This window comes from Chelonoidis abingdonii, chromosome 11 (assembly GCF_003597395.2).
Source record: "Chelonoidis abingdonii isolate Lonesome George chromosome 11, CheloAbing_2.0, whole genome shotgun sequence".
NCBI classification, from domain to species: Eukaryota; Metazoa; Chordata; order Testudines; family Testudinidae; genus Chelonoidis; species Chelonoidis abingdonii.
The window spans coordinates 55962770-55988625 of record NC_133779.1 but is presented as its reverse complement, the minus strand read 5'-3'; the positions used below and the strand labels follow the sequence as shown (position 1 = coordinate 55988625).

General features: G+C 60.9%; 2 protein-coding genes across 2 annotated transcripts; one reads left to right on the top strand and one right to left on the bottom strand.

The window, feature by feature from the left end:
* The first annotated feature begins 1128 nt into the window (after positions 1-1128).
* NPHS1 (NPHS1 adhesion molecule, nephrin) lies at positions 1129-19059 on the top strand. Its single transcript, XM_075071387.1, has 30 exons — positions 1129-1174; positions 2312-2436; positions 3165-3240; positions 3642-3767; positions 3867-3998; positions 4643-4724; positions 5248-5351; positions 7196-7317; positions 7869-8040; positions 8670-8827; positions 9180-9321; positions 9779-9903; positions 10246-10414; positions 10705-10834; positions 10972-11144; positions 11648-11788; positions 12070-12210; positions 12290-12411; positions 13182-13353; positions 13801-13957; positions 15457-15608; positions 15749-15860; positions 16235-16407; positions 16631-16681; positions 16870-16986; positions 17107-17131; positions 17302-17407; positions 18300-18408; positions 18571-18740; positions 18898-19059. Exons 1-30 carry the CDS (start codon positions 1129-1131, stop codon positions 19030-19032), a joined length of 3765 nt encoding a protein of 1254 aa, XP_074927488.1. The 3' UTR covers positions 19033-19059.
* Positions 19060-21259: 2200 nt separating this feature from the next.
* Positions 21260-25487, bottom strand: NFKBID (NFKB inhibitor delta). Its single transcript, XM_032769336.2, has 11 exons — positions 25288-25487; positions 24996-25029; positions 24446-24717; positions 24046-24269; positions 23486-23591; positions 23049-23195; positions 22770-22821; positions 22444-22589; positions 21980-22090; positions 21576-21740; positions 21260-21328 (listed from the first exon to the last, which is right to left on the bottom strand). The coding sequence occupies exons 1-11, from the start codon at positions 25441-25443 to the stop codon at positions 21260-21262; spliced, it is 1482 nt and encodes a 493-aa protein (XP_032625227.2). The 5' UTR covers positions 25444-25487.
* Positions 25488-25856: the final 369 nt, after the last annotated feature.

Below are 25856 nucleotides of genomic sequence, written 5' to 3'. Positions count from 1 at the left end.
CTGATGTGGGGATGGTGATATGGGATGGGAAGGGCCCATGGGTCTGATGTGCGGCATACGGGGCTGGATGGGCCCATGGGTCTGATCGTGTGTTTGTGTGCAGGATACGGGGTGGGACAGGCCCATGGGTCTGTTCCGGGGGGCGGGGGGCAGGATAAGGGGCAGGATGGGCCTATTGGTCTGATGGGAGGGGAGGATACAGGGCTGGACGGGCCATGGTTCTGATCAGGGGTGGGAGGGGGAACACAGGGCGGGATGGGCCCATGGCACTGATCGGGATGGGGGAGAGGAAGCAGGCTCTGTCCCCAGCATCTCACTCTGGCAGCAGGACTGGCCTCCAGGCAGGGGAGATGGGGCACGGCCAGGGGATGAAGAGCAGAGCCCTCTAGTGCCAGGCAGGGGAGATGGGGCACGGCCAGGGGGATGAAGGGCAGTGCCCCCTAGCACCAGGCAGGGGAGATGGGGCACGGCCAGGAGATGAAGAGCAGCGCCCCCTAGCGCCAGGCAGGGGAGATGGGGCATGGCCAGGGGATGAAGGGCAGTGCCCCCTAGTGCCAGGCAGGGGAGATGGGGCATGGTCTGGGGGATAAAGGGCAGAGCTCCCTAGCGCCAGGGTTGGGAGAAGGGGCACAGCCAGGGGGTGGGGAGATGAGGCATGGCCGGAGTGGGGGTGAAAGGCAGCTCTCCTAGTGTGAGGCAGGGATACAGGGCATCGCCAGGGGGAAGAACGGCACCATGCTGGGGAGATAAGGTACATCCAAGGGGATGAAGGACAACTCCTCCTAGTGCCAGGCAGGGACATGGGGCATGGCGAGAGGGATGAAGGGCAGCTCCCACTAGAGCCAGGCGGGGAAGATTGGGCACGGCGGAGGGATAAAGGGCAGTGCCCCTTAGTGCCAGGCAGGGGAGAGGATGTACTGCGAGGGGGAAGAAGAACAGAGCCCCCTATCACCAGGCAGAGAATATGGGGCACAGCCAGGGGGATGGAGGGCAGCGCCCCCTAATGCCATGCTGGGGAAATGGGGCATGGCCAGGGGGATGAAGAGCACTGCCATTTAGCGCGAGGCTGGGAAGATGGGGCAGAGCTGGGGGGATGAAGGGCAGTACCCCTTAACACCAGGTGGGGAGATGGAGCAGAATGAGGGGGATGAAGGGCAGCGCCCCTTAGTGCCAGGTGGGGAGTTGGGGCAGAGCCAGGGGGATGAAGGGCAGCGCCCATTAGTGCCAGGTGGGGAGCTGGGGCAGAGCGAGGGGGATGAAGGGCAGCACTCATTAGCGTCAGGTGGGGAGAAGGGGCATGGGCAGGGAGATGAAGGGCAGCGCCCCCTAGTGCCGTGCTGGGGAAATGGGGCAGAGCCAGGGGGATGAAATGCAGCGCCCATTAGTGCCAGGTGGGGAGATGGGCCAGAGCTGGGGGGATGAAGGGCAGCGACCCTTAGTGCCAGGCAGGGGAGATGGGGCACAGCCAGAGGGATGAAGGGCAGCGCCCCCTAGTGCCAGGCAGGGGAGATGGGGCACAGCCAGAGGGATGAAGGGCAGCGCCCCCTAGTGCCAGGCAGGGGAGATGGGGCACAGCCAGAGGGATGAAGGGCAGCGCCCCCTAGCACCAGGCAGGGGAGATGGGGCACGGCCAGGGGGATGAAGGGCAGCGCCCCCTAGCGCCAGAGTTGGGAGATGGGGTATGGCCAGGGGGATAAAGGGCAGCCCCCCCTGGCCAGACGGCAGAGATGGGTCATCACAGGGGGAAGTAGGACAGCGTGCATTAGTGCAAGGCTGGAGAGAAGGGGCACAGTGTTGGGGATGAACGTCAGCGCCCCCGAGCACCAGGCAGGAAGATGGGTATGGTGAGTGGGATGAAGTGTAGTGCCCCCCATTGCCAGGCTGGTGAGATGGGGCACAGCCTGGGGGATGAAGGGCAGTGCCCCATAGCGCCAAGCTGGGGAGATGGGGCATGGCCAGGGGATGAAGGGCAGTGCCCCCTAGTGGCAGGCTGGTGAGATCCGGGACAGCCAGGGGATGAAGTGTTGTGCCCTCTAGTGCCAGGCTGGGGAGAAGGGGCACAGCCAGGAATGAAGTTCAGCGCCTCCTAGCGCCAGGTGGGGAGATGGGGCTTTCCGAGGGGATGAAGGGCAGTAGTCCTTAGAGCCAGCCTGGAGAGAAGGAACATGGGCAGGGGGAGGATGGGTAGTACCCCTTAGCACTAGGCTGGGGAGATGGGGCATGGGTGGGTGAGGAAGGGCAGCACCCCCTAGTGCCAGGCTGGGAAGATGGGACACAGATGTATTTCAGTATATCTCCAACTGTATTTCAGATTCACAACCATCCTCTGTGGTCCCAGTTTATCCTCCCAACCTGTCCCAGCAGCACTGGCGGGGATGGTGTCCAAGGGACCAGTCACCACGTTCCTCTGTCTTCTCCTTGGTGCCTTCACAAGAGGTAAGAGAACTTCCGCCGATGTTCTCTGCAGACGATCATCTCTAAGTAGTGCCAGGAGCCAGACATGGACCGACTCTCCCTTGCCTCCCAGCCACCTGTTCCCCATTGCTCACAGCTCTCCCAAACAAAATCCTGCCAGGCTAAAGATTTCTATGATGTATCTCGCTCCAGAGGGCACAATTTTTGTGAAGTTTCATTCAAATCTGTCTGAGCTTTTCTGAGTTACAACCAGAGGATCCCAAGCCCCAAAAGTCATCAGTGTTGGGGTTTTTTTTGCCCAGCTGTCACATCAAAACACGTGTACCAATTTCCTTCCAACTTGGCTTATTTTGGAGCTCTCACTGGTATCTAAACAACAAGCCGGAAAGGATGAGAAATGGAATAAGGGGGTTTAAACTTATGGATATTTCCATCTGTATTTCCACCAATGATCACATCAGAAATTTTGCATGTAAGTCAATTGAGAAACTCTGGGCCAATTTCTTTCAATCTTGGCTCACTTTGGAGTTCACAGAAAGATCTAAGGAACAGGCCAAGTTGGATGAAAATAGAACAAAGGATTTAAAGTCACATGGTTCTTCAGCACATTGTATCTTTCTGAGCTTAGGCGAGAAGGTGGGCCAGAGTGGGAGATTCTGGTGTGTGATCTCCTGGAATAATTAATTAATTTTGACAAGAAATCTTTAAAAATTAGAGATTAATTAAGTCTCTCCTCTTTCCTCTCGCAGGGGCCAGCACCCAGCAGGCTTTCAGAGTGGAGCCAGATAACATCACAGTCCTGGAAGGGGCTGTGGCTCTCTTGCAGTGCGTGGTGGACAATCCCTCAGGCGTGATCCAGTGGGTGAAGGATGGGTTGCTGCTAGGACCAGACACAAACATCCCTGGATTCCCCCGCTACAGTATGACGGGAGACCCCAGCAAAGGCGAGTGGCTTGGTCTGGCCTCTAGACAGCCAGCTGAGGCTAAGTGTGTCTATCCCTCCCACCCCCAGTTCAGCCATTGTGGCTGCGAACCAGCTCTGGGGACACCTGTGTGTGTGAGAGCCCTGACTGGCCCAGTTCTAGGACTCCTGGGTTCTATCCCTGGCTCTGGGAGGGGAGTGAGATCTAGTTGCTAGAGCGGGGCTGGGAGCCAGGAGCAGAGCCAGCATAGAACCCAGGCATCCGGGCCGTATAGATTCACCATCCCCTCTGTGTCCTGCCCAGCAGGGGAGCACCACCTGCGGATCGTGGGCACCCAGCTGGCAGACGACGGGGACTACGAGTGCCAGGCAGGGCGCTCCGAGGAAAGCCCAGGCATTGTGTCGCACACGGCGCTGCTCAGTGTGCTGGGTGAGCTGCCAGGTTGCAGGCGGGAGGGTAGCCTTGGCTCTGCGGAGCTGGGGGAGGGGTGACTCTTCAGGGCCATTCCTCCTTTCCCCTCCCCTGCAGTGCCCCCCAAGACACCCGCCTTCAAGGAATATGAGGCCAACAGCACAGTGACCTGGGTGGCCGGTGTGGAGTACAAGGTGACCTGCAGCGCCGCGGATGCCAAGCCGGCTGCAGAGATCTCCTTCAGCAAGGGTGAGTGCCCCCCATGGATCTGATTGGAGGAGCTGAGCTGGAGGGGCCCATGGGTCAGATCCAGGAAGGTGGATGGGCTGGAGGGGCCCATGGGTCTGATCTGGGGGGGATGGGCTGAAGGGGCCCAATGGGTCTGATTTCTGGGGGGGCTGGGCTGAAGGGGCCCAATGGGTCTGATTCGGGTGGGGGGCTGGGCTGGAGGGGCCTATGGGTCTGATCGGGGGGGGCTGGGCTGGAGGGGCCCATAGGTCTGATCCGAAGGGGGATGGGCTGGAGAGGCCGATGGGTCTGACTGGGGAGGGAGACTGGGCTGGAGGGGCCCATGGGTCTGATCAGGGAGGGGAGACTGGGCTATTATATGAGGCCAGCACTCACCATATTGTACCATAATGTGAGAGGGTCTTTCTTTTTCCATATACACCCCTCTATCTAATCCAGCCCCTCTCCCTGGTTTCTGGGCACCTGTCCCCCAGGGCGCATGGCTGTGGGGTGTCTCTCAATCACCCCATCCCAGCCCCCTGGTATCTGGGCATCTCTTCCCCGGGACACACGGCCGTGGGGGTGCCCTCAGCAACACTGTGATATGTTGGCCAGGGTGGGAGTGCTGGGAACCCCCCTCCCCTCACAACCCCTCCCGCCCCCAGGTGGCAGCCCCCTCCCTGACGTGTCACACCAGGTGCACTCTGGGTCCAGCAAGAAGCTCTCCAGCACCGTCGCGGTGCTCAGGTAAGAGGGTGCAGGGATGCCCCTCCCTGGTCCCTTTCCCTGTTGGAGCAGGGAGGCCCCGACTTAGGCAGGGGGTCACCAGCCAGGTGCCCCCTTTCACATACCAGCGCAGTGCCCCCTTCCCTCCCCAGCCTCCACTAGCAGACCTGAGCCCTCTACAGCTCTGCTGGTGTTCCTCACTCCCAACCTGCAGCTAGTTTGGGGGTGTGGGGGCAGGCAAACTTTTTGGCCTGAGGGCCACATCGGGGTTGCGAAACTGTATGGAGGGCCGGGTAGGGAAGGTTGTGTCTCCCCAAATAGCCTGGCTCCCACTCCCATCCACCCCCTCCCACTTCCCGGTCCCTGACTGCCTCCCTCAGAACACCCGACCCATCCAACCCCCCTGCTCCTTGTCCGCTGACTGGCCAGAGTGTTGATGGCGGGGCAAGCTGAGGCTGCGGGGGAGGGGAGACAGCAGGGGAGGGGGCCATAGTTTGCCCACTTCTGCGCTAGTTGGTATAGCCCGTTCCCCTTCTGTCCCCAGGGTCACCCCACAGAGCTTGGACAATGGGAAGCGTCTGGTCTGTGCAGCCACAAATGAGGCCATCTCGGCCTCTGTGGTGGCTGGCTTCACCATGAACATCTTGTGTGAGTAATGCCCACCATGCCCTGGGTGTCCCTCCAATCTCTGTGGGGACTCATTCACAGCTGGGGACACCAGTGAAAGGGTTAAAAAGATTCCCACAGCCATATTCTCCTGCATGTACATCAGCTCCTCCTATCAGCTGAAACTCAGTGGCTTCCCACTTAAAATATAAGCCTCACCCTATTCTCTCCTGAGTGTCTCCCCTTCCCTAGCCTGCACCCAGCTGTGGTGTTTGCCTCTGGCTCTTTCTATTTGCAGGCTTTCTGTTTACCACAATTAACTCATTAAGGAGACTATATAAATTGACCCCTCAGTCATTAACCCTTAGGAAAAGATCAGGAAGTGACATTTATATAAGTCAACCCTCAATGGCTCACCCTGAAAACAATGAGGTCTTGGAGACTCCTGTTGACTCATGTATATAAGTTGACCTCTCAAAGTTTAACCCTTCGGACAATGAGGCTACAGAGACTTGTGTATATAAGTTGGCCCTTCAATGTTTAACTGTTAGAACAATGGGGATTGGAAGACAAGGAACTGTCACTGAAAGAGGAGGGGAAGATGAGTTGGGTCTAGTATTTCAGTTGACCCCTCAACCATTAGTCTGTGGTGCCCTGAGGAGGTGACTCATTGGTAATCCCTAGAGCAATGATTTTCTGAAGAGCTGAGGTTGGCCCATGGATGTACTTTGAGCCCTCAGAACAAGATGTGGAATCCCTTCACTCTATAAGCTGGCCCTTTCTGTGACCAACTCTCAGGAGAATGAGGGGTCAGCTGCAGCGTATATAAACTGGACCCTCACCTCTTAACCTCTAGAACCCTGAGGAACTGGGGGCCTGTGCCTCAGTCAACCCATCCTCAGTTACTCCTTAAAGCAATGGAGAGTCAAAGCTGAGGATGTGACTGTCACCCCACCACCATTAACTTCACTCCCTATATATGTCAACCCCCTTAACCATCAACCCCTAGAAGACTGAGGTTCTGAAGGGGGAGAGCTGGCATATATAAGTCGACTCTTCAATAAGTAATGCTGAGAGCACCAAGGAGCTGTATTTTGAGTATATAAGTCAACCCCTGAACTGTTAACCCTGTGAGTGCTAGAGATGAAATGGGCATAGAATGCCAAACCCTAACCATTAACCCGTATCGCACCAAGGAGCCAGAGATGCTAGGAGGGTCTGTCTCTAACTGGCTCGAGGAACATGGGATACGTTGGTGTGGGATTGGAGGGGCTGGAGAATTCTCCCTGCTCCAATCCTACTCTGAGGAAACCCAGAGGCATAGGGCTCTGCCCCCCAGTTGGCGAAGGGGGTGGGGAAGATTATTTGATGGGGGGGTGATTCCACATCCGCTCGTCTCCAGCATGAGAGTCATTAGGCAGCTCGTTAAACAGCCTAATTATACACCTAGCACCCCGGGCTGTTCCCCTCCCCAAGCACCCTGATGAAGGAGCAGCTGCAGGAGGCCCCAGGCCATGGAGGGGGCCCTGCAGTGAGGAGAGGACTGTGCATGTTTCACGCATCCTTCCCATCCCCTTGTCTGTCTGTCCAGGTCCATCCCCTTCTCTATCTCCCCCCACCACCTCCCTTCTGTCCAGCTCCCTGACTATACTGCTACCCCTCACAGCTACCAGATCTGTCTGCCCCCCGGAGCGGGGTGGGGGGCAGCATATTTCAGCTCCAATTGACTGGGGCCATCTACGCCTGTCTTCCCAGTCCCCCAGCTGGCCCCACTGACTCCTCACCCTGGTGGCAGGACATGGCACTGTTGTGCCACAAAGGGGTGCCCCTGAGCACAGGCTGCGCCACAGTTCCCCCACCACCCGTCCTTGTCTCTTCGCCCCCAGTCCCACCTCAGCCACCCACCATTGAAGGATACAAACGCCCCGAAATCAAAGCTGGAGAGACTCTGAAACTCACCTGCATCTCGCTGAGCGGAAACCCACTGGCCACGCTGCAATGGCTAAAGGTAACAAGGAGAATGGACAGCAGGGGTTGTGGGTCGGGAGTGAGGGGCATTGGCAGAACTCGGGGGAGCCCAGGGCTGGGCTAGCAGGGCCTGCAGGTCGGGAGTGAGGAACACTGGTAGAGCTGTGTGGGGGAAAGCCCAGGGCTGGACTAGGAGGGGCTGTGGGTTGTGAGTGAGGGGCACCAGCAGAGCTAGTGGAGGCAGGGCTTGGCTACCAGGGGGCTGCGAGTTGTGAGTGAGGGGCACCAGCAGAGCTAGTGGGGGCAGGGCTTGGCTACCAGGGGCTGCAGGTCAGGAGAGAGGGACACTGGCAGAGCTGTGGGGGGGAGCCCAGGGCTGGGCTAGCAGGGGCTGCGGGTCAGGAGTGAAGGGCACAGGTAGCGCTGTGGGGGCGGAACCAGGACTGCGCTAGCAGGGGCTGCAGGCCAGGAGAGAGGGGCACCGGCAGAGCTGTGTGGGGGAGCCGAGGGCTGCGCGTTAGCACAGGGCTGCGGGTCAGGAGTGAGGGGCACCGGCAGAGCCATGGGGGACGCTAGCCCATGTCCCCACAGAATGGGAACGTGGTTTCCACCAGCTGGGAGACAGAGGATGCCAGCGGCGCCTCCCGCAGCCTCCTGACCCTCAGCATCAAACCCGAGGACAATGGGGCTCAGCTGCGCTGTGAAGCCATGAACCAGGTGTCGCCCCTGCCCCTGGTGGCCAGTGTGACCCTGCGTGTGGTCTGTGAGTGCCGCTTCCATCCCGCCAGCACCCTGTGCCCCCCAGCACTCCCTGCTGGCCAGTGTCATTCTGCATGTGGTCTGTGAATGCCCCCCCCCAGCACCCTGCACCCCCCCAGCGCCTCTGGACTGCCTCCCGGCTGTAACCCGCCAGGCAGTGCCCTGCTCCCCCCAGGGCCCCCTGCTGGCCAGTGTCATTCTGCATGTGGTCTGTGAGTACCCCACCCCCACCCCCCTAGCACCCTGCGTCCCCCTAGTGCTCCCTGCTGGCCAATGTCATTCTACATGTAGTCTGTGAATGCCCCATCCCAGCACCCTGCGCCCCCCAGCACTCCCTGCTGGCCAGTATCATTTTGTGTGGTCTGTGAGTGCTCGCCCCCACTCCCCCCAGGACCCTGTGCCCCCCAGCGCCTCTGGACTGCCTCCCGGCTTTAACCCACCAGCGCCCTACTCCCCCTAGGGCCCCCTGCTGGCTGGCGTCACCCTGTGTGTGGTCTGTGACTGCCCCCCACAGCGTCCCCTGGTGGATTAGGCTGGATCAGGCTGGAGTAGCCAGGAGTAGGGAGCTCCCTCCAAACCTGCTCCCCTGGCAGTGGCTGGGTCTGCAGTTCTGAGGTCTCTCCCCCTCCCCAGTTCTCCCCACAGAGATTTCCATCCTGGGCTCCAGCAGCACCCCGGAGAACAAGCAGATCTCGCTGTCCTGCTCCACCACCCCCAGCAACCCCCCGGTGCAGCTGCGTTGGTGGCTGGGGTGGCGGGAGCTCACCACCACCGAGGTCACCATCACTGAGGTCAGTCCCCAGCCACAGCCGCCCAGAGCTGCCCCATTTGCTGCCCCCACGGCCACCACAGGGGGAGACATTGAGCCAGGGAAATTGAGAGGGGCTGGGAGCCAGGACTCCTGGGTTCTCTCCCAGAATCTTTTGTGAATTTCAATGAGCTCCTCCCATTATGGGTACTTCAGTTTCCCTCCCTGCATAACAATAGTGATGGTCACTGTCCCTGCCCCCTACGCCAGCCAGTCCCCCTGGGACAGATCAAGGCTGGCGCCCCCTGGAGGGAACAGGCCCTGGGCCCCATTTCCTGCCCCCAAGCCCGCCAGGCCCCAGGAGCAGGGGCTGGGTGCCGGGTTCTCTCCCGCAGGCAGCGCACGGCGGGACAGTGACCGTCTCCAACTTGACACACGTGGCCCGGCGCGAAGAGAACGAGCTGCCCCTCACCTGCGAGGCCTTCAATGAGGTCATGCTTTTCACCCGCAGCACCAGCCTGCTCCTCAGTGTGCAGTGTGAGCCCCCACCCAGGGCAGGGGGTGCCAATGGGTGGTGGGGCTGGGCAGGCTGCGAGGCAGGGTGGGGCGGGGTGGGAGGAGGGCTGGAGGAAGGGGAGGGGGCAGGAGGAATGACGGGCAGTGGGCGGGGGGATAGTGGGGTGGGGCTGGAGTGAGAGCAGAGGGTGCTGGGGGCAGAGGAAGTGGAAGACCAGAGGTGTGGAAACGCCCCCTGTGGAGACTTAAGACCCCCTCAAGTCCCCACCTATGTGGAATCCCCACCCACCAGCAGCCTAGTCCCATCTCACTCCTGCCTGGGGCACATGGCCAGACCTACAGGTGGAGAGGGGCCCTGGGGAAGAGGGGGCTGCACCCCCTGTGATGCTGTTGGGGACGGGGGCGGGGAGCTGACACAGGTTGTCATGGCAACATAGGAGTTGATTGACATTAACCTTTTTGTTCCTCATCCCGCTAGACCCACCCCAGAAGGTTTGGATTGAGGCCCCGCCCCCTGACAGCCGATTCCGGGCTGGCACTAAGGTCAGGCTGATCTGCTTTGCCAGTGGGGGAAACCCGGCCCCCCGCCTCGTCTGGATCAAGGTCATGGGGGGGCACCAGGCCATGGGGGGATCAGCAGGGGGTGCTGTGCTGCGAGGAGCGGGGCTCGGGGCTCGGCAGGGGAGGCTGTGCTGTGGGGAGTGGGGCGGGGAGCTCAACGGGGGGCTGTGCTGCGAGGAGTGGAGCGGGGAGCTCAGCTGTAGCACCATGGTGCAGGCAATGGAGTGGAGGTTCAGTAGGGGGCAGTCTCCCTTTGGAATGAGCTCCACCCTAGCCCAGAGCCCTACCCATGGGGTGTTATATGCGGCTGTTTCCCAGCTGCCCTGCCCCAGAGGTGGCTGCATCTCTGCGTCACTCACTGGGCTCTGGGCTCTCTCCCGACAGGACACCAAGTCCCTCAAGGAGGGGACCCAGGTGGCCTCTGGCAAGATCATCTCCAAAGAGCTGATCCTGACCACCAGCCCCAGCGACAACCTGGCCATCTACCGCTGCAATGCCTCCAATGGCGGCAAGAGCCCGGCGCTCACAGCCCAGACCCGCCTCCGCGTCCAGTGTGCGTCCTTGGCCCTTGGGGTGGGGGGAGGAGAAGGGCGGTGTGTACACAAGGCGGAGTCAAGTAAATCTACCCCTTAAGGGCACAGCACTCCCATTGGGTGGTGATAGCAATGCACCAGTCTAGGGTGACCAGACAGCAAGTGTGAAAAATAGGGATGGGGGTGGGAGGTAATAGGAGCCTATATAAGAAAAAGACCCAAAAATCAGGACTGTCCCTATAAAATCAGGACATCTGGTTACCCTACACCAGTCTCAGTTCTGCCCCTTTGCTCCCCCCCACACACCCAGTCCCACCCATAGATGTGAAGATCACGACCACGGCCAAGGAGGTGCGACGTGGCCAGACACTGACCCTGACCTGCGTCACCGGCAGCAGCAACCCCTTTGCCACCCTGGCCTGGTTCAAGGACGCAGAGAAGTAAGAGAGGGTGCCTCTCACTCCTGACCTGCAGCCCCCTGCTGTCCCAGCCCTGGGCTCCCCCTACCTGGCTCTGCTGGTGCCCCTCACTCCCGACCCACAGCCCTGTGCTGTCCTATCTTGTGCTGCTCTTTCAGGCTGAAGGGTGTGGATCTGGGCCAGAAGCCGGCAGAGTTCGGGGGTCTCTCCACCTCGGGGAAGGTGACCCTGGTAGTGTCATCCTCTGACAACGGGCTGCGGGTGACATGCCAGGCCTACAGCTCCATCCTGGCTGAGGCTGTCAACACCTTCTACAAGCTCAACATCCTGTGTGAGAGCTTTCCCTGCCTGGGGATAGGGCGCACCGTGCTGCGGGAAGCAGGGCAGGGGCTCAGCAGGGGGCGCTGTGCTGCGGGGTCGGGGGGCTCAGCAGAAGGTGCCGTGCTGCGGGGAGCGGGGTGGAGACTCTCTGTGCTGCACGGAGTAGGGGGCTCAGCAGGGGGCGCTGTGTTGCAGGAATCAGGGCAGGGGCTTAGCTGGGGGCGCTGTGTGCAGGGAGCAGGTGAGGGCTCAGCAGGGACGCTGTGCTGTGGGCAGTGGTGTGGGGACTTGACAGGGGGTATTGTGCTGCAGGGAGCAGGTGGAGGGCTCAGCAGTGGGGAACTGTGATGCAGGGAGGGGCCAGAGGCTAAGCAGGGGGCTCCAGGCTGCAGGGAGCAGGCAGCGGCAGGGGTCAGCAGGGGGCACTGTGCTGCAGGGAGCAGGGCAGGGGGCCCAGCAGGGGCACTGAGCAGGGCGGGGTCTCAGTTGCTACTGCCCCCTGTGTGGCCCCAGATCCCCCCGAGTTCTCGTCAAAGCAGCCGGCTGTGGCCCAGGGTGTGGAACACGGAGCCGTGGAGCTGCCCCTGCATGTCTCTGCCAACCCCGCCGAATTGAGCTGCAGCTGGAGCTTCCGTGGGGAGGTGCTGAAACCAGGTGTGTGGTGGGCAGGGTGCTGAGACCAGGTGTGTGTGGGGGGCGCTGAGACCAGGTGGGGGGGGGTAGGCACTGAACCAGGTGTGGGTGGGTGGGGGGCACTGAGGCCAGGTGTGTGTGGGGGTAGGCACTGAACCAGGTGTGTGGGGGGCACTGAGACCAGGTGTGTGGTGCAGGGGAGGCGCTTAGCCCAGGTGTGGGGGAGGCTCTGGGGGGACGCTGTCCCTGCCCAAGCTGGGCATAGCAGCCCTGCATCACTCCTCTCTCTGTCTCTCTCACAGAGGGGTCCCCCCGGCACCACCTGCGAGCAGGGGGCAGCCTGGCCATCTGGAACCTGAGCCGAGCCGACATGGGTCAGTACCGGGCACGGTGCCAGAACCCCGAGGGGCGGAACGAGACGCACCTCCACCTGGACGTGCACTGTGAGTTCCACACCCCACACCCCACTGCCCCCTGACCTCAGTGCCCTCCTCTAACCCCTGCCCTCTCTCTGCCCCCCAGATGCCCCCTCCATCCGCAGCCTGGGGGACCCCATCTATGTGGACCTGGGCGCCACGGCTGAGCTTGTATGCATAGCCGATGCCAACCCCATCCCTGAGGGCATGTTCCAATGGACGTGGCTGGTAAGGGAGGGCTGCTCTGGTGGCATCTCTCAAAGGGGCATAAGCCACCTGTGACCTTTGCCACCTGGCTGCCCCATCTGACGTTCGCCATCTCCTGACCTCTGACCCTTGACATCTCTTATGTGACCTTTGTCTCCTCTGACCTTTTAATTTAGCTTATGGTCTCTGACCTTTGACCCTCACGTACACAGGTCTGCCCTTTGCCCTCTGATTTGTGACCTTTGCACTTTCTGTCCCTGACCTGTGCCCTCTGACCCCTCTCTCCAAACTTTAAGGTTTGCTGTCACCCATCTAGCCATTGACCTCCCCAAGGTGGCTTTTGACCTATGCAGTTATGTGAGTGACCTTTCGCCGGTGGCAACCTTTGTCTCCACTCTGACCTTTGCCCTCTCCTATTTGACCTCTGCACAGAATTCTGATGTGTCTTATGTGATCCTTGTCCCTCACTGGCCTTTTTTATTTCTTTTGTCACCTTTGACCCTCATTTACCCGGATCTACCCTTTGCCCCCATGACCTTTGCACCTTCCCCTCCCTAACCTGTGACCTTTGACCCTCTGCTGAGCTTTCATTTTTCTCTAACCTTTAACATTTGCCATTGCCCATCCAACTGCTGATCTCCCCAATGTGGCCTTTGAGCCATGCAAATATCAGGGAGATCTTTCCACCCTCTGACCTTTGTCATCTCTGTGGTAACCTTTGACCCCTCTGACCTTTGCTCTGCCTGGTTTGTCTCCCCCGCCTTTGCCTGCTGACCCTGGCTTTCCCACAGGGGGCAGAGGAGCGCAGCCTGGAGGAGCTGGAGCTGGAGCCAGAGGCCTCGGGGGCTGTGGGGCGGCTGCGGATCCGGGGGGCCCGGAAGGCACAGGCCGGGCTCTATGAGTGCCGCGTGGACAATGGGCTGCCCCCCCCAGCCCGGGGCAGCGCCCGCCTCATCGTGCGCTGTGGGTGCCCCATGCAGACCCCCCCACCCCAGGGACCACCCCAGAAACCCCTGCTCCCAGGGCCTCTGACTCACTGGTCCCCCACCTCAGAGATCTCCCCACCCTCTGCTCCTACCCCACCTTGAGGATCCACCACATGCACTGCTTCTCCATCCTGGGGACCCTCCCAGCCTTTCTTGTGCCCCCCCCCACCTTGTAACCCCCTCTCCAGGGACCCCCCCTGAGAACAAACCAGAACCCAGCACCCCTTGATGTGACCTTTGCCCATCCCCTCTGATCTCTTCCCTCCCTCCTCCAAACCCCTTCCCTTGGGAAACCCCTTGAGGCCTGGGGGACCCCCCCACAGAACATCCCCCTCCCCAGGGACTTCCCTGCCCCTCTAAGGCCCTCCCTACTCTTCCCCCACCCCGATTCCCAGACTACCATTCACTCTCTCTCTCCCTGCAGTCAAGCCAGAGATTGAAAAGGGCATGGGGCTGGGGAAGGTGGCCATGCCTGGGGACAGGAGCTCGCCTGCCACCCTGCAGTGCCGTGCCCAGGGGGTCCCCAGCGTGAAATTCAGCTGGGAAAAGAATGGAGCAGCCCTGCACCCTGACAACCCCAGGTAGGAGGGGGCCCAGCATGTGTGAGGAGAGGAGGGGACATGAAACCCCACAGATCCGTGCAACCCCGCCAATATGGGCAGAGACTCCCCGGGGCCTTGGTCAAGCTGGCCGGGGTTGATTAGTCCTGGCACACAGGCATTGGGAAGCCCTGAGCTTGGCATAGAGAAGCAAAGTCAGAGACCCAGGCCAACCCTGCATTGCTCCTGCCCAGCTCTGTCCTTTTCCAGCTCCATCTCACTGGCAGCGCCAGGGTACAGCTGGGCATTGCTCCAAAAGCTGGCCCTTATCCCAGGCATCTGGCAAACAGTCATTCATCTCCTGCAGACCCCAGGACCCACGTAGGGTGACAAGACAGGAAGCATGAAAAATTGGAGCGGCAGAGGGGATAGCTGCATATATAAGACAAAGCCCCTAGTACTGGGGCATCTGGTCACCCAAGACCCATGTCGTCTGCCAGCCGGAGCTCGCCGGGGACCCTGTCAATTGGCTCCATTACAAAAACTCCGCCACTGCAGAGCACCACTTTCCTGAGCAGCTGGAATTTAGGGCCACCTGCCAGTGGCAGGAGAAGGCTGAAAGGATCCAACTTTCATCCCTAAATGCTGATCACTGTCGATTTCACTGCCCACACCTTGGCCAATCCAATATGCCCAGGAATTTATGAACGATGCTGGCTGAGACCTTGGGAGAGGCTGCTTTTCAGCAAGTTGTTTAACATATTTTGGCAGGTGACCTTGGCAATTTGTATTTTCACAGTTAATGAAGCTTTCACTTTTGGAATCTTACCAGCTACTGGCATCAAATCATGATTCCCGCCCCCCACCCCCCATCATTTCCCACAACTGTGAAAACGTCAGCTGATAAAAACAGGAGAAAATGCTTTAAAATAAACATTGTGATTGTCTGGCAAAAGTACCAAAACTAAAATCTGCCAGAGAAAAAGATTCTTTGTTAAGAATTGCTGGTCCCAGATTTCACCACTAGGGTCACTTGACGATAACGACCTTCTGGGGACCCGGGTCGGTTCCAGCCAGTTCTTTAACCCCCCCAGCCAGCTCTGGGACACACACACCCCATGCCTCCGATGCTGCTCCAAGACCAGCACGTTAGCCCTTTTTCACCCCTGGGAGAGTGACATGAAGCAGAAAGGTAAACTGAGGCAGGCACAAGCTTCATAAATATGTCACAGAAAATTCCTGCTTTGTCACAGTAATGACTGGCAGAGGCAGACCCTCATTCTAATGTGCCCCTCGTTGCCTGGACACAGGGCACACCAGTGAGACCCCAACCCCGGTGAGTGCCCCCCCACAACCCCTCCTCCTTAGATGGGGGTCTCTGACCTACACCCCCCCTTGAGTTTGCTGCTTCCATCCTGCTTCTGATGCGGTTCCTGGTTCTCATCCAGTCTCCATCCTGATCAAATCCTTGTTCTAGTCCAGTCCCTGTTCTGATTCAGCGCCTGGGTCTGGGCTGACCCCAGTTCCACCCCCGCCCCCAGGTACACGGAGCGCACGTGGCACGAGGGCGCCTGGCACAGCAGCACCCTGACCATCACCAATGTCAGCGCCATGCACGACTACGCCACCTTCACCTGCCGCGCCAGCAATGCATTGGGCACGGACAAACTGGACATCCAGCTCCTCAGCACAAGTACGGCCCGGGGAGGTCTGCGGGTCAGGCGTGGCGGGGGAGGGAGGCCAGGGCTGGGCTAGTAGAGGCTGCAGGTCAGGAATGAGGGGCACCGGCAGAACAGGATGATCTCTCTCTCTCTCTTTCTCCCGCCTCTGCAGGCCCCCCTGACCCCCCCACGGGGTTGAAGGTCGTGAGCATCACCCACAATTCAGCCACTCTGGAGTGGATCCCTGGATTTGATGGGGGGCTGCCCCAGAGATTCCGCATCAGGTGGGGAGCAGTGGTGTGAGGTGGAGAAGGCAAGGATGGTTGGAGGGGACTCTGGATGGGCAGTAGGAGGATGAAGAGGGGGTTGTGGGGTGGGAACAGTGGGGCTCAGAGCTGGGGGGCTGCATGGGTGGGGGGGAGGAGAAAGGCCGGGCAGGACTGTGGGCTCAGATGCTGGGGGGCTGGTATGGGTGTGGGAGGATGACAGGGCTGGGGGCAGGGATAGCGGGGCTCATAGCTGGGGACTGGCATGGGTGGGGGAGGAGGAGGGGCTGGGAGGCTCAGCTAGGGGGGCTTGCATGGGTGGAGCCATTGGGTGGGGATGGATGAGGCGCCCCCACCGGGGTCTGGGGTGCCTCACCACCTGTGTCCCCCAGGTATCACTGGCCAGGCACCCCCGGTGCCCTGTACATGGACGTGTTCCCTGCCCAGACCCCCGCATTCACCCTGACGGGGCTGAGCCCAGCCACCTCCTACAATATTGGTGTCAGCGCCCACAACACCCTGGGGGAGAGCACCCAGGGCCCCAGCATCACCATCACCACCGCAGGTAGGGGGTGCCTTGCTGGGGGAGGAAGGGGGTGCCAGGCTAGGGGAATGGGAGTCCCAGAAGGGGGCACCATGTGGTGGCAGGAGGTGTAGTAGGAGCCCTGTGCTGGAATGGGCAGGGGACTGTGCTGAGATGGAGGCAGTCATGCTGTGCAGAGGTGGGGGCTCAGCTGGTGGGGGGATGTCTGTGGGTTTCGACCCTGACGGAGCTGATGTCGTTTCAGAGCTGCCCTTAGAGGAGCCGCCAGTTGTGGAGCCTGAAGTGCCAAAAACAGGTGGGTACTGGAAGGGGTGGACTGCCCAGACTCCTGGGTTCTGTTGCAGCTCTGGGAGGGGAGTGGGGTCTGGTGGTCAGAGTGAGGGACAGGCTGGCTCAGGGGGTGGCAAATGGGACCCCAGGTGTTTCCCCTCTGGCGGATGCTGGCTCCTGGCCGCTCTGTGACACTTTCCTTTGCTTTCCCAGAAGCCCTGTCGTGGCCCCCGGCCCTCACTGGGGGACTGAGCGCACTGGGGGCCTTGCTGCTGCTCTCTAACGCTGCTCTCCTCACCTGCCTGCTCAGACGGCGCCAGACCTGGGCAGGTAATTCCCCACCCCCCTGGACCAGGGCACTGCCCTGGGGAAGCTCACAGCACCAAACAGTCTCCCCCCAATGAGGCCCAGCCTGGGCTGATCCTTGCTGTTTTCTGGTTCTGACTGCAGGTGTCCGGGAGGAGGCGAAGGAGAGGTGAGCGTCAGGGGCAGGTCACATGGGGGGCAGGCAGTTCTGTGCATCCTGTCACACTATGACACCCAGACACATGGGCCCTCCCAGCTCCAACCACTAGACCCCCCCCCACCCCTTCCAGAGCTGGGGAGAGAACCTAGGCATTCTTGCTCCCACCCTTTGCCTTTCAGGAGGAAGCCCAGTGCTGGGAATGACTACAGCTTGGGGGAAGCAGTGAATCCAGCAGCATGGCAGACACTCCTGGACAGTTACTCAGAAAGGAGTGCATCCTCTAGGGTGAGAAGATGAGGGAGTGGGGCGGGTGGGGAGATCAGCAGGAGGATTGTGCTGCTGGGAGTGGGGTGTGCTGCAGGGGCAGGTCGAGGGACTCAGCAGGGGTAGGGGCTCAGTATGAGATGTTGTGCTGGAGGGACCTCAGCAGGGGGCGCTGTGCTGCAGGGAGCAGGGTGGGGGCTCAGCAGGGGGCGCTGTGCTGTGGGGAGCATGGCCGGAGGTTTCAGCAGGGGGCTCACCAGGGGGTGCTATGCTGCAGGGAACAGGGTGGGGGCTCAGCAGGGGGTGCTGGGCTGTGGGGAGCACGGCAGGAGGGCTCAGCAGGGGGTGCTGTGCTGCAGGGAGCAGGGTGGGGGGCTCAGCAGGGGGCGCTGTGCTGCGGGGAGCAGGGTAGGGGGCTCAGCAAGGGGCTGTGCTGCAGGGAGCAGGCTGGGGGGCTCAGCAGGGGGCACTGTGCTGCGGGGAGCGGGGGGGGCTCAGCAGGGGGCTGTGCTGTGGGGAGCAGGGCAGGGGCTCAGTAGGGGGATCAGCAGGGGCCGCTGTACTGCAGGGAGCAGGGTGGGGGGCTCAGCAGGGGGTGCTGTGCTGCAGGGAGCAGGGCAGGGGCGCAGCAGGGGGCTCAGCAGGGGGTGCTGTACTGCAGGGAGCAGGGCAGGGGGCTCAACAGGGGGTACTGTGATGTGGGGGGGCTCAGTTAACAGGTGAGGGTTGGGTCTGGCCTGGCGGGGAAGGAAAGATACCAGGGTTGGGGGTTACGGGGCACGTGCACTAGCAGAAGAAGAGCAGGGTCAGGCAGTCATAGCAGGGGATGTGGGAGCCAGAACTCCTGGGATCTCTTTTTGGGGGCTAATGTTCCCTTGGCATGTGACAGGGTCTCTCTGTGGCTCCCCTGTAGGGCAGTTCCATGGGCACCTGGGCAGGGTACGTGCCCAGCCGTGAGTATCAACCCCGGCTGCCCCCACACCCCGAGAGAGCCGAGGGGGAGACAGATGCCAGTACCACAGGTGGGTGTGAGGTGTCAGAACTGGTGCCCCCTAGAGGGGACAGCCCCCCTGCCCTATTCCCTGCCGCCCAAGTCTGGGAGTCCCCAGCCTGGGGCTGAATCAGAGCCAGCACTTCCTAGAGGGGAAAGGCTCCGTAGTCCTTTGCTGTGATCCACCCCACAGGTCCCTCTGCCATTCCGGACTCTGGGTTCCTTGCACACTGGCTCGGCCCCTTGGGCCCCCATGAATACGAGGATGTGACGGAGCCTGGGGTCTATGAGGAACTGGGGGCTCTACACCTGCAAGCTGCTGCCCCACTCTCCCCGGGGGCACTACCCTGCCAGGATGATGTGGTGAGTGGCCATCCGCCCAGCTTCAACAGGACTTCTGGGTTCTGACCCTGGTTCAGGGAGGGGAGTAGTGTGTAGTGGTCAGAGCAAGGAGTCAGGACTCTGGGTTCTCTGCCTGGCTCAGCAAGGGATTGGCATGACAGGCTCTCTCTCTTCCCAGGGCACCTATCCATGGAGGGGCTGGTCCCTGGCTGGCTCTGAGGAACCCCCGAGGATCTACGAACAGGTGGCAGATACCCCATCCCCTGGGGCAGATGAGGGGCTGCCCTTTGAGCTAAGGGGGGAGCTGGTGTGAGGGGGCCTAGGCTGGGAGCCTGGTGTCTGTCTGACCATAGAATAAACCTCCTGAACCCCACGGTGCCTGGACCTGGCCACTGTTGTATGGGGACAATGGGGAACAGGGTGAGGGGCTCAGCGGGGGGAATTATCCATCTGTCCTCTCAAGCTGACTCAGCGACTACCCTTCTCAGTAACTGCAAGCCAGGTAGCAGGATGTCAAAAGCCATTTATTATTTGGGGGTGTCTGGGAGTCCTCTTCGGGGGCCAGGAGCCCCTGGTGCCAACACCCCATTCTGCCACTTCCTCCGCCCCCGCCCCAACACCTACTACAAAGCAACAGGCACCTGCCCAGGTGCACCCTCAGGCTGGTTTGTGGGAGATGTAACCCCCCCCCCCCCAGACTGAAGTTTGCTCCCTACCCCCAGGAGTGGGGCCAGAATCTCTACCACCGTGCGGTTGTTGCTGGGGGCTACTAGGGGCACTGGGAACAGGAGTCACCATGGGGAGGGACACTGCTGGGTTAAGAGGAGCAGCTCTACTGTTTATCCCCAGACAGGTGAAAAGGGGTCTTGGACAGGGGGCACCCTCCCCCAACAGGCAGGGCTGGCCTCTTTGCCCCAGCCTGGCACAGTAGCCCCAGTATTGTGCTGGCTAGAGCCAGAACAGCCCTGGCTGTCACTGGGGAGTGCGGGGGGGAGAAAGGAAGGTGTTTAGCTGGGGGGGTGGCATTGATTCCTCCCAGGTCTGGACTAGCAGTTGTCTTAGTTCCATCATGGAAGCTGGCAGGAGCTCTAGTCATAGGCCCGGCCCACAGAGTGCCAAGGGCTGTTTAAACACAGAATAAAAATACAGTCCTGCCCCCAAAGGAGCTTACAGTCTGCCCCTCCCCCCTTGTATAGTCAGAGCTCAGGGGACATGCACTGAGATGCAGCCACCTCTGGGGTGGGGCAGCTAGGGAACAGCTGCATATAACAGATCCCCAGTGCTGAGATGCAGCCACCACTGGGGCAGGGCTACTAGGCCCAGCTATAAGTTGAACCAGGGTATCTGGCCTACAGGTCTCCAGTAACACAGATGCTGTGCGGGAAGTTTGAAAAGGCGAGAAGCACTAAACCTTATTTCTGAATGAAACGTCTCATGTTCCAACAAGGGAACAAACTTGGGACCCCCTGTGTGTGTGTGGGGGGGTAATACTAGCAACGCTGGACCCCCAAGGACAACAGCCCTTGGTAGTACAGGGACTGTGAAACAGGCAGCAGTTCTGCTTACTGCCCGAAGAGGGCACCACTGTGCCATTGCCCTTATCACAGTCAGTCACTCCAGGCTGTTTGGGGACACAGCGCTGTGTTAATGTGGAGGGTGTAGGTCAAAGGCCAGTCGGACACATGGGTCCGGCCCACACTCTGCCTCACTCTTCCTTCCCTCTACGTGAACCACTGTGGTTCATAAAAGTTCATTTCACAGAAATGATAAGACTGAAGGGGGGGGTAGCTCCTCCCCCTCTTGGTGGGGCTGGACACCTGGGTTCAATTCCCAACCAAGACATGATTTCATAGAAATTAACAAAGGACCCTCTGCTGCCGCCCCCGCCCCCATCCCAGCAATATGGGACCATGGGGGAGACAAGATGAGGTATGGGGCTGCCCCCAGACAGAGAGATTTGGGCTGAGTCAATGTTCAGCAGAGGAAAGGTTAATGGGGCAAACCAACCTCCTTCCCCATGGGGGTAGGTGGGTGGGAAGGAGGCTGCTGCAAGCAGGATGTCTGGGTTTGGGGAGTTAGGTCTAGGGGGCTTAGAGATGGGGCTGCCCTTGGCCTGCCCCTCAGCTGCCACCCGCTGCATTGGCACGAGCGCATGCAGCCTCACCGGGGGAAGGGGTTTAGGCAGAGTCTCACCTGCTCTGTCCAGTAGGGGGCAGTCACACACCCAGCCCCAAGAGAGGGAAGGCAAAGAGCTCGGCCCCCCAAGTGGTGCAGCCGCACATGGCAGGCAGCAGCAGACCCAGGCATCTGAGGGGCCGTGCTACCTGCTACTGTGGGACCCAGGGGCGTCCAAACAACAAGGGAGCAGGGGACTTGGAAAACCCAGGTGTCCGGGCAGCCCCCATACAATAAGTTAGTTAAATACAGAAAATAATTACAGACAACTTTCCAAAGAAATGCCAAATCCTCTCCCCCACCCCACTTCACTGAGCGGCACCAGATAAGCCCCCCACTGCCCCCTTCCTTCGGCAGCCATGGATCTAGGGGGGCTGGGCGGGACGGCGGGCAGTGCCAGGAAGCGGGCGCCGGCTCTTCAATAAGAGGCGCAGCTAGGGGAAAGAAGGGGAGAGGTTGAGTTAGGGGGATGCTGGAGAACTCCCAGCCACACACTGTGCCCCCCCTGCAGGCTGGGGTGCACCTGCTTCTGTTAAGGCCAGGCCCCAGGGCTGTGGGGGAGAGTTTTGGGGTCCACCAGGGCTAGGGAGCCTCAGTGGCTCACAAAGGCTAGGGAGGCCTCACTCCAGGTCTCTGGGGGTGGGGGTATCAGAGGGACGATGGAGCTCCTGGGGGTCTCACCTGGTCTCCTGTGGGCCCAGGGGGCAGCAGATGGGCCGGCTGCTCATTCTCCAGGTTGCGGGCACTGGGGTCAGCCCCCCGGCTCAGTAGCAGCTGCACAAGGCTCTCCTGGCAAGGGGGGCTCGGCAGGGCTGCGGCCATGTGCAGAGCTGTGTTCCCGTGGGCCTGCGGGGTGGAGGGGGGAGAGACAGAGGATCACACACAGCCCCTGTCGCGCCCCTCCCCCCAATCAGGAAGGCACCCCCTCCCCCGCAGGCCCAGCTGAGCGCACCCACCCCCTGCAGCCCAGATTCCCCCACCCAAACAGCCCCCATCGCATCCCACCCCATCCCCCTGCAGAATGGCCTCTCCCCCATCCAATCTCCCCCCTTCCCCCCACAAGCAAGGAGACACCACCCCTTCACCTTCATGTTGATGAATTGCCGGGGCCCAGGCAGCTGCAGGAAGAACTGAACCAGCGGCAGGTTCCCATCCTGCACAGCCAGGTGCAGAACTGTCTTGCTGCTCTTTATGTCCTGTGAAGGCAGGGATGGGAGAGTGGTGAGGACCAAATCCTGCCCCCCCCAAATCCCTGGGCAGCCTGTCCCTCCCGCCCCCACACCCAAGAGGGAAGCCAGGACAGCTGGGGCTATGTGGGGTGGGAGTGGTGGAGGAATTCCCAGCACCGTCCCCATGCTGCACCAAGGTCAACTGCAATGCGGTGGGGGGAAGGGGGGGCAAGAATGGAAGGGGCAAGTTTCAGGTAGCTAGGAGGGCCCTCCTAGCCAATTCCCCACCCATCCTCCCCCACCTACACCAAGCACGGGTCAAGGCTGACAGACCCTGGAGGCGGGCACAGAACTCCCCCTCCTCCACTCCAGTCACCTACCTGGCTGGTGTAATCTGCCCCCATGTGCAGCAGGGTCTGAATGCAGGCCAGCATCTCCTGCAGCCGCTCTGGGGTCAGGGTCCCGACGCCCAGAGCCTGCAAGGCCTTGTTGTGGGAGATCACTGCACAGTGCAGAGGGGTCTGCCCTGGGGGTGACAAGAGAAGGGGTAAGAGCAGCCCCCGCACGGCCAGCACTCCCTGCTGGGGGAGGTCAGACTTCCCCCCCGCATGCTCTCCCCCTTTCCACAGCACCTCCTGCTGGGAGAGGCCAGGAGACCCCCACCCCCAGCATGCTTCCTCATTCCCCACAGCTGGATGCATCCTACCTTCAAAGTTCCTGGCCTCCACGTTGACAAGGACTCCAGATGCCACCACAGCCTGGGGCAGAGAAACCAGGTTAAATTAAATCGAGGGAGAAGGGGGGAGTAAATCGACACTGGTTTTAGACATTGTATTTGGGTAGAAGGAGTAGGGTCTAGTGGTTAGAGGGGGTGGGGGAAGGGACTGAGAGCCAGGACTTCTGGGTTGGATCCCCAGCTCTGGGAAGTGAGGGCGGGTTGCCTGTGATCCCAGACACCTGGGCTCCTTCTCAGCTACACACTCACCATGAGGACGTTGGGGAACCCGTAGGTGGCTGCCAGGTGCAGCAGAGTCTGGCCCTTGTGGTCAGCGGCATTGGCATCGGCTCCCAGCGCCAGCAGGTCCCGCACCAGCTCGGCCTGGTTGGCTGTGGCTGCCACCAGCAGCGGGGTCTGGGGAGGCCGGGAAACCCCAGCGTTAGAGAGCAGCAAAGGGGCCCAGGCCATGACCCTTAGCCCCCAGTAATGCCTTTATCCTGACCATCCAGTGACCCTTGACCCCTATATCTTGGTGTGACCCTTGGCTCCTATCAGTGCCCTCACTACCCAGTGACCCTTGGGCCCATCGGCACTGTTGGCCAACTCATCTGCATGACCCTTACCATCCACCCACAGCACTGCGACCTTTGACCCACAGCAGCTCCATTCTCCTGCCCATCCACCCCCAGAACTCCCCAGCTCACCTTGCCCTTGTGCTCCTTGATCTCCAGCCGCCCGCACTCCTTGAAGGCCTCAGCAGCCGCCTGGGCAAAGTGACGCAGCCCCCGGGCAGCCAGCAGGTGTAGGATCCTGCCATGGGGGGCGGAGGGGAAGATGTCAGTGACCCCTTGCACCCCCAAAACCCCTGCTGCTCTCCCCATCCAGTGCCACCCACCCCTGCAGCTCCCCCAACCTGCCTCCTGCACCCCTAGTGCTGCCTGCTCTCTGCCCCTCCCTAAACCCCAGGAGATCCCCCATCCCCTCCGTGCCACCCTCCCCTCTGCTTGCACTGCCCATTCCCCCCCACCCCAAGCTTCCACTAACATTACCACACACCCCCACACCTCCAGACAGACCGTCCCATCCCCTCACGACTATGTGCCCCCCCACCCAGTCCCATTTCCCCCCTGCCAGCTCTATCCCTTACCCTCCCTGGGACACAGCAGCTCAGTCCCCACAACCCAGATGGCCCCTTTCCTCCACTCCCAGGAGTCGGGGGCAGGGTGAGTTTTGGGATTCCCCCCGCCCCCCCCCAGACACTCACGTGTCCCCATCTTCATCCTGATGCAGCAGCTGCGCCGGGTCCATGCTCTGGATCTCGGCTCGGGCGCTAGCCAGCTCCCCGGGATCCAGCACCCCAACTGGGTCCCCGAAGCTACCCAGCTCTAGGGGATCAGCATAGGGGGTGCTCCGGGCAGGCTGCATCCAGGGAGCAGCAGATGCCTGCGAAGTTGGGAACAGGCCCAGTGAGGGTGCTGACACAGTGACCTGATGAGGTGAGAGAGCAGGGGGGGTTATAGCCCTCACTCCCGACCCACAGCCGCTGCTAGCCCAGCCCCATAGCTCTGCTGGTTCCCCTTACTCTCGACCCACCGCCCTCTGCTAGCCCAGCCCCACAGCTCTGCCAGTGCCCCTCCCTCCTGACCCACAGCCCCTCATCTCACCTCCAAGTCCCCTGTGGCTGCCATCATGGTGCTGTAGGGATCCCCTGCTCCAAACGCTCCGGTTCCCACCGGGGCGTAGGACTCTGTTGCACCATATGTGGGTCCTGGGGGCTGGTAGCTGCTGGCCGCAGCCGAGCAGTGATAGTGGCAGTCGGGGAAGGCCGCATGGCATGAGGGATCGACCTGCCAGGGTGGATAGGGAGCCATGGGGGGGCCAGAGGCAGATTCCCCCCCAGATCCCCTTCCCAGCCCCATGGGGTCCGGGCACTCATCTGGATGGGAGAGAGAGACATGGATGGTGGGTGCAAAGCATTGGGGGGCAGACTGAGCAGGGGGGTCCCAGAGCTGGGAGGGGATGTGTCCTGGGTGGGGGGACTGGGAGACTGCATGGGGATCCCAGAGGGAGGGGATGGCACTCCTGAGGGATCAGAGGGTCTGGGGCACTCAGGTTGTCATTCCACAAGCAAGGAGTGGGGACCCCAGGGGAAAAAAATCGAAGGGTATCTAGGGTTAGGGGAAAACTACAATGTGGGGTCCATGTTTGACTCACCCGTCTGGGAAGCGTCAATGGCATCTGTTGGGATCTAGAGAGAAAAAACAGAACTTGCTGAGTAGCCACAGGGCAGCTCACTTGGTGCTGAGATGCGGCCACCTCTAGGGTAGAGCAGCCAGGTAACAACTGCACATAACACTTGTGAGTGGCCAGGAAGTAAAGGAGCATGCGCCTTGGGAGGCGGAATGGAATTGACACGAAGGAGTCATGCCTGAGGTCTGGGGCTAGAGAGGTCTCAGCTGTCGTCAAGACACCCAGGGAAATTGGGGGGCAGGGCAGAGGGGCTCACCTGAGAGCTGGCCGCATAGCCCAGCACTGTCTGCTGCCGTCTCTTCTGCTCCAGAAGCTTCTTCACTGTCTGGGGTGGGACCGTGCTTCTGTCTCCTCTACCGCCTGGCGAGGGGAAGGGAGACCAAGCACTCAGCCCAGGACTCCTGGGTTCCATGCCCCAGCTGTGACAGGGGAGGGGGGTCTAGCAGTTAGAGTTGGGGTGGGAGCCAGAACTCCTGGGTTCTCTCTCTGGCTCTGGGAAGGGAGGGGGAGGCTAGTGGGTTAGAGGCGGGGAGCCAGGACACCTAGGGTCTCTCCCCAGCTTTGGGGTCTAGTGATAGGTAGGACACTAATGGGATGTCTCGGCGCTCTCCGACCGCCCCTCCCCACACCCATGGAGCAATCGTTTCCACCCAGGCCGGTGCCTACACAGCGGATTTTTCCTTTCCAAGCCGCCCCAGGAGGAAAACGTGTCATGGACCGTCTGAGACACGGAGAGACAGAGGCCGCCGCCGCTGCTGCTGCTCGCTGCGGCCCGCCCCGTGCCCCCGGCAGGGCTGCCCCTGGCACCGGCAGCGTGTTCCTTCC